The sequence below is a fragment of the Puntigrus tetrazona genome, chromosome 6, assembly GCF_018831695.1.
Source record: "Puntigrus tetrazona isolate hp1 chromosome 6, ASM1883169v1, whole genome shotgun sequence".
Lineage (NCBI taxonomy): Eukaryota > Metazoa > Chordata > Actinopteri > Cypriniformes > Cyprinidae > Puntigrus > Puntigrus tetrazona.
The window spans coordinates 18,363,260-18,376,296 of NC_056704.1; the positions used below are offsets into that span (position 1 = coordinate 18,363,260).

The 13,037-nt window shown below is 36.2% G+C and overlaps 1 protein-coding gene across 2 annotated transcripts in view; it reads right to left on the bottom strand.

Annotated features, from left to right (window-relative positions):
• Positions 1-578: 578 nt before the first annotated feature.
• LOC122346396 (gamma-aminobutyric acid receptor subunit gamma-3) overlaps positions 579-13,037 on the bottom strand; it is a 91,950-nt gene continuing 79,491 nt past the window's right edge. For both annotated transcript variants that reach the window (XM_043240994.1, XM_043240993.1), the window contains 4 exons: positions 11,083-11,220; positions 9,123-9,275; positions 5,941-6,146; positions 579-4,576 (listed from right to left, as the gene is read on the bottom strand). In XM_043240994.1, coding sequence (XP_043096929.1) covers positions 4,298-4,576; positions 5,941-6,146; positions 9,123-9,275; positions 11,083-11,220 — 776 coding nt within the window. In that variant the 3' untranslated portion in view covers positions 579-4,297. The remainder of the gene's footprint in view (positions 4,577-5,940; positions 6,147-9,122; positions 9,276-11,082; positions 11,221-13,037) is intronic.

Below are 13,037 nucleotides of genomic sequence, written 5' to 3' on the forward strand. Positions count from 1 at the left end.
GCACTGCAACAAGCAGATGTCTACCGGGCAGTGTTTTTAAAGGAATATTTCACCCAAAAGTGACCATTCCTTACTCACCCTCATATTGTTTACAAGCGAAAATGGGTCAAAAGCATCATAAGCAACATAAAGGCAGTCATTATGTAAATATGCCTTCAGAACTGTATTGAATCAACTGATTCATTAAAAAGATTCAACTCAAAAGAGTAACATGAAAGTGACAGAATGACGGAATATTCATTTTTGGGTGCACTATCCCTTTAATCGAGCTGATAACGTTGAATATGAACAATGGTTATTTTGATACACAGGCACTGAGGCTGTTATTGACAGCTGCTGGAGCAGAAATCAATATGAAATCGACTTGAGCATTCTCATACATCAGTCTTACTGGACCATGTACCGTTAATTACAGCATTCGATGAGATGGTAAAAAAACAGACGAATGAATGAAAAGTCAAATCTTCCAGCTAGCCAAAGAAACTTCCTCCTACTTACAAAATACCTTTAATTTGTTGTAAATACATAGAACTAAGTCACTTATAAAGTGCAGGTAAGATTGCAGTGATATACAGAAATGGGAAAAAAGAAAACAGTTTTATTTCACATCTTCTGATTCACCTCTGCACTTTACAATTCAATTATAAAAAGAACTACATATATGAAAATAGCACGAGAAATAGAAATGAGTTCATAGACAGGCCAAAAACTCACAGAAACCCTCTATTACCAAATCCATATGACAACCCCACTGACAACACTGCACATTGTGAGCACTTACAAACCATAGAAACATGAGAAATACACACCGAATTGTCATTGTAAACACAAAGCCATAATCTACAATGAAAGGTTGTGTGTTCGTGTGAAAAAGAGGTGCACAATGTGTGTATGTGTGACTGGGGCAATAAAGAAAAGAGTTTTTATTATGATTAATATCATTATCACTATCAGTACAGTGGTTATATTTTAAGACGATTCCCAGAAATAGTACAGGCCACTGACATTGATGTATTTAAAGATTGCTACTAATCTTAACACTTGAAAAAAAAAAAAAGGTTTTAGACATTTCTAGGAATGATGGTGTAATTTACTGTACTGTAATACACAAACAAATCCCAACAGCCTTTACTGAGAAAAATAAATGATATTACTGTGGGGGAGCCATCTTCATAGTAGATCAGTGAATGAGATTTCTTTGGCATTCGGCCTTTAACAGTTGACCTGCAGTTTGAAGGTTTTATTAATTCTATGTAAATTCCAAGCATGTGAAAGAAAGTCAAAATAAACGATGACTGATTTTGAACCAGATTTATCTGGTCTGCTCAGTGGCTGGACTGTGGGAAGGATGCTATAGAGTACTGAGTGTTCAGTGAATGCATGTTATATATCATTAAGGATAGCATATCCACCCTCTTAAAGGTCACTTGAATGTGTAAATCATTTTCTTGTTGTGCTGCAAAAAACAGCAACAACTAAACATTATATTTGTTGCGCTGAAAAGACCCCCTGGCTTGAATGGTGAAGAATGATATCCAGTGACAAAAAGTGACCAAATAATCTTGAAATACATCAAGGGCTAATGCACAAGATTTTCTATTTCCTTCCTCAGAGTACTTCGTCATTGGAATTAATGTCATTATTAGGCCACTATAAAAAGCAGTATAATTGGATTTAATTCCAGCATATGGCTTTAGGTAACTAACATGACTTTTTGGAAAAGTCGGATTTGTCTGATTCCTTGGGAGTGAAGAGCAAAAACAACTCGAACGATGGTCAGTTTGAAGCTCTAGCACCACTATAAATGAACAGCTAATAATTATTGTACGTCAAACTGAATTAACAGCTGCAATAACAACATGTTGAAGCACTCAAAGATTAGCATCAAACAGAATCGCGAAACAGGTCAATAGTGGATTGACACCTTCTAGAAGCCACAACAAAAAAAATCACTATAGCGTCATGAAATGCAAGAGGAGAATTGGCTTGGCAGCAATTCACAGCACATTTCTGGTTAATCAGAACGTCATTAACAGACTCCGAGACAATCCTTAAAAAGATTACCTTACATAGATGTTTGGCACAAACTAAAACGAGAACCTGTAAAAGATGAAATCGAATACAAACGTGACTTCAAAGATGAAAGTCACAGAGAGCACACACTGACAGGTGCAAAATGACTTGATTGATTAAATGTTGATACCTTCTGTAGGTCAGATGTATTAGAGCTGAAGCTGGTGCCAGAATGGTAGAACTCACAGCCCACCACAGTGGTATCAGATGGAAAAATTCAATTAAAAAAATAAAAATGCTACAATCATTGAGGAAGAAAATAACAATAATATTGCCTTGATGTGCATCACGCATTAACATATTACCCATGAGACGATAGTGATAATGAAGATCATGACTACAAAATAATTCATCATAGTTTGGGGAAAAAAAGAAGAATTGTTTCAGAATGTTTTCAGCTAGTGTGAATCCTTTGGTAATGACTATAATTTGAAGTAGATACCTTATATTAATCCATTTGTCTTTCTCTAATGGATCATCTCACAGTATCTCTGTGCAGGTGACCCTAAGGCAACACAGTAACAACTCTTATTGTGAATTACAGTTCGGTAATGAGCACAGTGATCATGTAGGGTTTCTTACTGCAGTGTGCTGAAGATTGTTTGGTAACACTTTCAATTCACTAACATGGGCTAATGCATAGGATATCACGATAGGTCTATCATAATGCTGTAAAAATGTGATTCATTCAAAGATACCTAATGCATTAATTAATGTTAACCATTTGTAAAGTGTTACTGATTGTTACTCTGACACTTCTTTTTATTACTAAATGGATATTTCACTCAAAAAAAAAATATATATATATATAAAATCTGTCAGTATTTACTCACTCTCAATTTCATTGTATGAGAAATCGCAGCCTTGACATTCTTCCACTCCTTTTGTATTCCACAAGTGGAAAATCTACTGTACAGTATGAGTGTGAATAAAGGGTGACAGAATTTTACTTTTTGAATGAACTATCCTATACAGTATATGCAGTGATACCCAACCTGCATGTGTCAAATGTATTGCCATATCATAGGATGGGGCTGTAGATGCAAATCATAAAATCTGTAAATAATACAAACGTATCCATGAAGATCCAGAGACACTCACTTTCCTTGATTTCCTTTGGGTGTAGACATGGACAGCAATTATTGTGCCAACTCATGGCTGGACTGAAGGGTGAGAATCTATGGAACTTAAGATCCATTCTATACATGCATTTTTTAACTAACAGATTGATGCTAATAGATTTTAGACATTTGAAAATAAAATATTATCTACTATATAATATATTGATTTAATCTTTAACGAAGCTCTCTTTTGTGTGGAAAAAAATATGCAATAAAAATCTAGAAATATAGTCAAACATTTGCAGTCTACATACTAATGAATATTCCAAATATTTCCAAATGGATCTACTCTCTTGTCATTATTGTGCTGATTCAGGGTAGAGCTTAATACTATCATATAACATGCAGTGATGCTGGGTTTAGACATGTTGAATGTATCAAAATAATGAATGACTATAACTAAAGCTCGAATAAACTCCAAAAGAAAACCATCAGCAGTCAGTCAAGACCAGATGATGCTCCTGCCATCATTTCTAAGATTTCTCTGCCTGATGGCTTCTCCTCCAGTGGAAGGCACTATAGATGGCTCAGAAAGCTGCGCTTACATGAAAGCCGCTCTGGTTTTGACTGATGGCTAGATGACAGGTTTCCATTCAAGTGAACGATCTACCAGGATTGTAAGAGACACCAAAAGTCAGAGGGTCACATGCTATGCAAGGCTTTTTTTTCTCACACTGTCTTGGCCTAAGGATTTTTCGCACCTTGACTTCTTACAGCTGCTCTCTCACCCATAAAAAGACGAGATTGTGTGAGAGGAACGTTGATTTTTTTTTTCCCTGGTACCTGAAGAACAAAAGGCAAAGGTCTCTGCCAGAGAATTGCAACCACTTAAAAGAGCTTGTGGTAATATCCTTCCTGACCATATAAAAACAGCCTGGTTTTAAGGGTTTTGATGTATCTGCTGTAGCTTTCGGTTCCTGTAGCATTGTCTCATTTTTCATTTTTGTCTTCTACTGGAGAAGTCCTTGAATCACCACAGCTCAACTCTGATAACCGGTATCCGCTTTTATTTGTACCCTACCTTGAAAAGTCCTGCTTCAGTCTGTTCTTCGTGTCTGCTCTGACAGAACCAAAAGTCAAGTTCTTTGTGTCATGAGGGACCGCTAGAGATACAAGTAGCCTACCCAGTAGACAACATTGAACAATAGGAAAGAGGTGGGAAAGAAGACACGAGAGTATGCATCGAGTTCCAAAATGTCTATATGCACACGGCCCTTTCGCCACGCTCCGTCTTTGCACTCTTCGTAGCAGCAGAAGAAACTCTGGCAGTCTTTTCCATCCAGGCACTCATAAACACAGGCATCATCAAACTCTTGCCAGTACATGGAGTTGTTGAGTGTGATAACTGTGGGAGGAGGACCCACATCCAGTACTGAGTAGTTCTGTTGGACAAAAACAACATCCTTTTAGAATTTTAAGGGCTCTTGTTCTGCAGTATGCATCTGAAAAAAAAATTATTTTGAGTGAAAGGAAATCATCACTGGAGTCCTAAATTTGGATGAGCTTTGCATGTACCGCTCACAAAATTTCCCTCAAAAGAACAACATAAGTTTAGCTGAAGTGCATCTAATCTATGCCGTGAGCAAAACAAATCCTTCAGAGTGGGCTGTCAATCAAAACATAAGATCATGGTGGCTTCTAAGAGATTCCCACTCACTTGAACTAACAGCGTTCTCTCCAGTGGGCAAGTCAAGTGCAGCATCGATCTCTCACGGGTAGGTACGATGACCTTAAAATCTGAGCATGGTTGTCCAAATCCTTCCTCTAAACCCTTCCAGACCACACACCGAAAACTCTGCAGCAGTTTTCTGCCACTTATTCCCTCTTATTCATCTCATTATTGTGACATAACTAGCAAAGCATGGTAATTACAGCGCTGAAAGATAATCTATGTGAGATCACCTATAGGGTAATATTTGTTTTGTGTAAAATTGCTATGGTAATTATCCGTGCTTCTCAGCAGAGATAAGATCTAATCAAAATGAGTGATCGGCGAGCGAGTGGGAAAATTTCACCTGCAGAGACTGCCACCGGAGAAACACAATGAATAAAAAGTAAGATGTGCTTGCTCAACCATAATTTAGCATCACATTACACACATAGACAAAGACTAACAACGTCAGCCTAATGAAATCATATTTCCAAACCATACCATCCGGAGAGATCGCCTATATCAAACACATGGGAAAAGGGACTTCTGTCTGCATAGATGGGATAATAATAACACATCACTATATTGTTATGAAATTATAACAACAATAGATTCTGCCATTCAATTCACACTAAATAGATTTTCCTGTATTTAAAGGGGAAACTGCCATACATGTCAATAGCAGATTACTTGATTCAATCATGGCCATTAGTATACATACTGTATATACACCGCTGTTTCCAAGATACATAATAATGTATGATAATATTACTTTGGTTTGTATTGCATTTTTGATCAAACGCAGCCTTGGTACACATAAGAGATTTTTGCACATGAAACATTTGCAAAATGTTGTAAATGTCTCTTATATTATTCCACTTTCTCTCTCTGTCTCACTTTAAGCCATAACACATTGATGCTAAATTAAAAATGATTAGCTGAATGTATTAAGAATGGCCTTGGACGCTATCTGTATTGATTTTAATATAAATATTGGACATGAAACCTTGAATAGATTGCTAGAAACTCAGGAGGCATATTGTATGAACGCATAGTTTTCACCTAACTTTAAATGATTCAGAATATGGTGCTCACCGATCTTTTCGTCTTGTTGCAGGTTGGTCTGCGACTGCGGGCGCTGTAGGAGTAGTAATTGAGTGTGGCGTACTCCATGAGAGCCGCAAAAACAAACAGGAAACAGACAGTGACGAAAAGGTCCATTGCCGTGACGTACGAGACTCTGGGTAGTGATGTCCGTGCCACCGTGCTGAGCGTTGTCATGGTTAATACCGTTGTTATTCCTGCATAACCAAAAGAGGATATGAAAATAACCCTGGTAACAAGGGAAATGGCTGACAATTAACAAGAATGAGCTAAATCATGTATGCTTAAAATATAGTTTGTTATCTCTACTAAATACAAAACACTTACTTTTGGGCTCTAAGCAAATTATGGGATGCCATTTTGCTGAGCAGACCTGATTAAAGTTCCATCTAAGACTCCATTGCTCAGATGGACAGGTGTAATACAATAGCTGTGGTCTAAAACCTAGGAAGTTCCCTTAGTAGGCTGCCTATCAAGTGCAGTATCCTAACTGAAAAGGAACTGATTTGAAATGCTCCACATATTCTGGATTGCAATATGAGAGAAACTAATGCAACACTTTAACCACCATCATAAATCACAAACTCAGGACATTATTTTTTTTTTAACAGAAAGAAAAAACAACACTTTTATATGTTGTATTTGTTTCTTTCAGTCTAACGTATGTCCGGATGTCGAAGTCATTCTCTTGTATTTGATAGGAACAGAGGCACCTGCAAATTAAAAAAATGCCACCCACACAAACACCTAGAATCTAAGAAGCGTGTAGACATTCTTAGCTCCACTCTTGCATGGACATTTAGAGTTGCCTCAGAGAACCAGTGACTGTGTTCCTGTTTTGCATGGGTTTCTATGGAAACAAGCAAGCTTCATCTATTTCAGACAGAAATTTCGCACTCCATTCCTTTCTCCTCTGCCGTTGCTGGCCACGGTGATTACCTTCACCTGTTAGACTGACTTCCCCTGATACAGTGGCACTTAGTTAAATGACTGCCTGCCTGAGTCAGAAAAGCTTGTGAATGAAATATGCGTTTCAAAATGGCACTCTTTCCCGAACTGCTTGGCTCCATTTTAGCCTCATTAGTTCTGTTCATCTGTTTTTGCGATGGATAAGAATAACATAACAACTCTCTGGATGTTTAAATGACTGTAATGTAGTACTTCCTGTACTTATCAAGGCTGTTGGTTTGGTTGGTTTTTATCCTAAAATTTACTAAACTTTTAGACTAATTTTTTTATACTAAATTTGCTCTTCCCGTTCTAAAACATTACAATAATATTCTAATTATTGGAGTAAAAAAAAAAGGTTTTAAGGTTTCCATAAAAATAAAGCTAAATAACATTATTTTCAACATTAATGATAAGAAGAAATGACCAAATCAGCATATTAGAAAGATTTGATTAGATTGAACAAACATTGCATATAAACTACATGGACATTCTCTTTTAAATAACAGATCTCACTATTTTAGTTAAGCCTACTAAAAGGTATAAATAGTATTAAGCAAACAGATTTGATTTTTTTTTTTAAATGGGCATCCTAAAACCTCTACACACAAGGCAGGGGATAAATCTGAACACCTAAATCTGAACACCACTGTGACACCAAGACCTCTGGGAAAAATCTGAGCAATGATTGTGCTCAACATCGGTGCCTGACCTCACTGATGCTCTCACGTCTAATAGGGGAGCAAATCCCAGCAGCCATGTTCCAACATATTGGAAAGTCTTCCCAACAGAGGGAAAGTTGTTATATATACACACACCCACAATAAATGTTCTTTACTGGCATCAGTGGTTCCACAAAGAACACATTCTTTGGCCATACATTGACTATGAACAAAAGCAGTTCATTTTCTCTAAACACAACAGTGCATTATAGTAATCAAAAGAAATTTTTAGGTAGGGAATTTTCAGGTTTGGCAGCAAAGTCGTTCAAAAAGACTGACTGACCACCCTATATTTGAACCCTCACTATTCTTCTGGGTTCTATCTTGGTCACATCCTTTTCCAACCTGACATTTCCACAGCTGTGAGCCCAAGCCCTCTCTCTCTCCCACATTTTATCTCAGCTGCCTTTCTCTCTGGACTTCATCGATCAACTGGACGCCTGTAAAGCAAATCTCTACTTTTTCTCCTACTCCCTTTCTTTCCACTGAAGGTGTAATGACTTCTTTTGTCAGACAGATTAATTGCATTCATCCTTCTTTTTCTTCTCAGAGTATGTTGCCAGTTTATTTCTTTTCTTCCAAACATAGATTGTGCAGGGCTCTGGCCTTTTCTTCCAGTTTTCTTAGCATTTAGCTATAGGATCGCCGTAAGATACCCAATTTATGTCAATCTAGCCTCCTGTTTTTTTCTGACCGTCACTGATCCTGCTTGTTAGCTTGAGAATACTCAGCGAAAACACAATCTCAGGGCAACACTGATCTGTGGTGTTTTCAGAGGTAATCAAACAAGACAGACTAAGAGTGGCAAGCTAATCAAGCTACATCATGAGACAGATTAAAAGCCTGTTGCATAATACTTTACATGCCGATCTCTAGTTGAACTATATGAGGATAAATGAAGGAAATAACATGGTCTAAACAAAATAAAACATGGTTTAAAGACTGAAATAATAAAAGGACCACAGGCATACCTAAAGTTAGTTGATAAAAAAAAACATGAAAAATGAAAAAGAAAAATTACCTTGACAAAAGTCACATTTACCAGGACAGGACATGGACTTAATCAAAGCAGGAAACTATAAAGAAATGAGTAAAGCCAACAGAAAAGCAGATGAAGTGCTTTCATGAAACATGAAAGAAAGTGGAACAAATACACACACTAAAAAGAAAGCAGAGATTTTCCCTTTATAAAACTGAATATGCGATAAAATATAAAGACAAATACTTTACTTTAATTGCCTTTCATTCCCATGACATGTGAACTTGGTTAATGAATAAAATAAAATATTTATTAAATAAATAGTTCCACCAAAATGTTTAATTTGCTCACCCTCAGGCCATCCAAGATACCAATTTTTATTTTTGGGGGAACTATTCCTTTAAATATCATAATTTTCTTCGCAAAAGAATTGTGTATTTAATGCTGCCTATTTAAATACAAAGAACCCAAACATGAATGAATCACACAAGGATCTGGTAGCTATCTGTATTTACTGCATGTACCTAGTGCTGTTCTGGCTGGAGTTGCATCTTTTTTGATCCAAAAGGAGACCCAAGAGAGAACCACAGTAAGTATGCAGGGGATGTAAGTCTGAATTGTGAAATATCCCATTCTTCTGCTTAGGTCGAAATATACAGTCATCACCACATAGTCACCTGGAAAGAGGGGGAAAAAAAAGACGCGTACATTAGTATTTTTCTCTAACACAAACAAAATAAATGTTGTCTCAAATATATGCTTTACAATGACTAAGTATGCAATACATGTAGTGACGAACTGAGTGAAAAGTGAGGCTCATACTACCTTTATATTTTCTTTGAAATGCCCTCCTCCTGTTTTTTATTTTTATATTTTTTTTGCAAGAGGCTGGCCATGACCTTGAAAATATCCTGGCACTCACTCTGATTTGATAGCAATGCTTTAGAATTTTTCACTCTTTACTGACACGATATCCAGATATCAAGGCTATTTTTAAGCGTTCAGATAGGGACATATCTAAAATATATAGAAAAAAGCTAAGTGCAAAATCTCTCAGTTGAACTGATTTAATAGCTGTGCTATTAGCATACAACATACAGTATGATTAGCCTTGTACAAGCACAAGTTTCTTTCTTGTTACTCTGAACTTTGTCTTTCAGTCATCGTTACTGTTTTGACTGGAGGCCTAAACAAAACCTTTCCACTTTTCATTGTAGCCTACAGAAGTTTTTTTCCCCTTCATACAGTGATAAACAGGTCACTATCCATTTTCACAGGCTGAGAATAAACAGTGTGCGAAACGATAGATAGAACGAAACAAAAATTAAACCGTACTGTCTTTTTTTGATCTTTTCTCGCATATTGCAAATATTTTTTCCATGCTGTGCTGCAGTTCTCACATACAGACCTTTTGTTCTGCTAGCCATGTTACAACATGCCCACAACATCGGCTTTTCTAGGATGTAGTTCACGTCTTCATGAAAACGTTTCTCTAACATTGGTTTGTTGATATTACCTGTATCTTAAGAGTTTATTAAATCTTGATGCATTGTCACAGTCCTTTGCAAATATCTCTATCTCTGAAAATATGATACATTACTGTATAACTTTGATTCAATACAACATTGATTTGTACAATAAAATGCCATTCTCTACCATCCTAGTGTAACAGATTTGGTATTTGAATATGAGTATATAAAAATTTCTAGTTCAGTTCATTGACCATGTTCACACTAACAGTTACTAAGCCCTGAGAAAATGTCATGTACAGTAGTGCTTTAACTAAAGTGACATTTCAACTGCTTACAATCCTCTGACCCAGAGTTTTCAATATTAATGGTGGTCCATTAAGATACTGCAGGGGGAAACATATTAGAAAAACTGTACATAAATTTTGATAAATATACTAGAAAGAAAAACAGCCTCATATATCATCTTCAGCTGATCTGGTCGCTTCTACTGAGCGTAAAACCATCATTAAACAAATGCAAATGTATTTCTGCCACAAATACAATTGCCCAATGAATCCAGAACATTAAACAGGATGTAAAGGTAGTTGCTTGAGAAAATAGGTCGATGCTAGTTTAGCATAATTTAATAATGTAAATTAAAGGAAGATATCATACTGAGCAGTTTTACTCATAATAGTTTGAATGAGGGTGGGTTAGAAAAGTTTGGACTTAAAACTTCCAGCCCTAAAACATACAGCTATAAAAACTATTTTACTGACAATTAAATGAATCAAAAGTATAAGTAAATATACAATTACAAAAGATTTCTATAAAAAAAGAAAGCTAATTTGTGTGTTTTTTTATTATTGAGAAATGTTTCTTAAAAGACAAATCAGTATCGCTAATGCAACCATTGATCATAAGTAACCAAAAAATAATCATACATTATTCATAATCAAACTCCTCTTAGATCCAAATAACAGACCAAAAAATAACTAAACAAAAAACTATAACTAAATAAAACAAAAATTACCTGCAGTTGTCTTGATTATATCTGTGGTGTTTCTCAGACCCATGAAATCAAACTGGTAAAGTCTCCATGATTTCTGATCCGCCGCCTGCACCGAATTTTTTCTCCACTTGTAAATCATTTCATCTCGTGGGTATCCATCTGTAATTACACAGAGCATAAGCCAGTGACCCCTAGCACCCCCTTCACTTATGATGGATGCCTGAGTGCAGCCCAGTGTCAGGCATCGAACTGCAGCATTTATCTCTAGCCCAGAGCATGCTAATAAAACGCACATCACAGGCACAAGGAAGACAAAGGCATAGAGAAAGAACAAGTAAATGAGAAGTTTGGTTCGATTATACACAGCATCCATCTTGATGCTGACACCCAACCTTGAGATGTATGCCTCTCGCGTACAACCTGTGGCCCAGAAAAGAGATTTGAAACAGCGGTCTCTTGAGCTTTTGGAACTTTAATCTTAGAAATGATCGCTGATGCTGCTCTTGCATTGATTATCAATGTCTCATAAGTACTGCTAAGTGGAGGGTATTTCAAGCTCTTTTTGAATTCTGCCTTAAAGGGATAGTTCACCCAGAAATAATCCATTATCCACTATTCTCTAAAAAGCATGACAAGTGCCTCTCCTGTGTGAATTAATGAGAGATGCATTAATGCTGGATTTGTAAACAGATTATTATTTTGAGTCAAATCACCAGGGCCTTGTTTCGGTGTGACCAAAAAGAAATTCACACAGGTTTGGAAACACATAAAGGTGATAATGTTTTCATTTCTGTATGAACTGTCCCTTGAAGCTGCTTCAAAGTCCAAGAGTTTTGAATATTTCTTCAAGAATATTTTTTGATAAGTGAGTTGATGCACTTCATCCAGTGCACAAACAGCACAATTAGATTTCCACACAAATATGTATTAATTCCATTGAACACAAAATGACCTGTGCTGTTAAATAGTAATTAAGCCTAATAGCCATCTGAGGTAACTGTCATTGTCTTACCAGATTAGACTAAATGTGGAAAAAGATGAAAGATGCTTTTTGAATAATTGAATTTCATTACAATTCTCCTTGGTCTATGCAGAGGGCATGAGTACCAATAAAGATGTTCTTGACCACAAACAGTTGACATTTTACACCAGTGATGAATAGATTAAAGGCATTTTTCTACCTGTCTGATATTGCTTAAACATTTAATAGATCTTACAGGGAGAGTGACTGAAGTCCAATCATTTGACCCCATTTATTTTTATGGTATGGACCAAAACAATATCAACACCTGTTAGACATCCATTAAATTCACAATCCTATTAATTTGCACTAGAAAGAACTATATCCAGTAGAGATGTACAGGAGGAAATGGAGAGAGGAAATGGGAAAAAAAAAAACACTTTATTAATTGGCACAAAAATAAGCTGAAAAATCCTCATCCTTACCCTGGGTAAATCCCGTTGTGCCATCCCTGTGAACTGTGAGAAATAATTAGTAGTGTATTGTATAAAGTTTACAACTTCTTGGCTCAATCAGCCATAAAGAGGTTGCACAGGATCAGCAAAATAGTTTCAATTAAAATTCTGTGTACACAAAATAAAATAGATGCAGCCTCTATAGATGTTTTTTAGAGGTACCAGGCGACCAGAGCTGAAATTGTGTTATCATTGATTGTCTGAACGTATTAAAGAGAATGGTTTCATAATCTTTTAGTGGTATATAGGTCCAAATGGATACTGACGAAATACCAAATTCAAAATAAAAAAATAGGGCTTTGGCAATTTTATTAATAGTAATTTGGATGGACTTTATGAGAAACTAAATGCTAAATAAAAGAATGGTTTAAATGGTTTAAATGGCAAGAACAACAGTGTGAAATTGTCAACCTAATTTAAGACATGCAATACTGTGCAAAAGTTAAATCTGCTTTAGAGTGCCAGTATGTCAATATCAAGTTTAGATTTTTTTCATTATA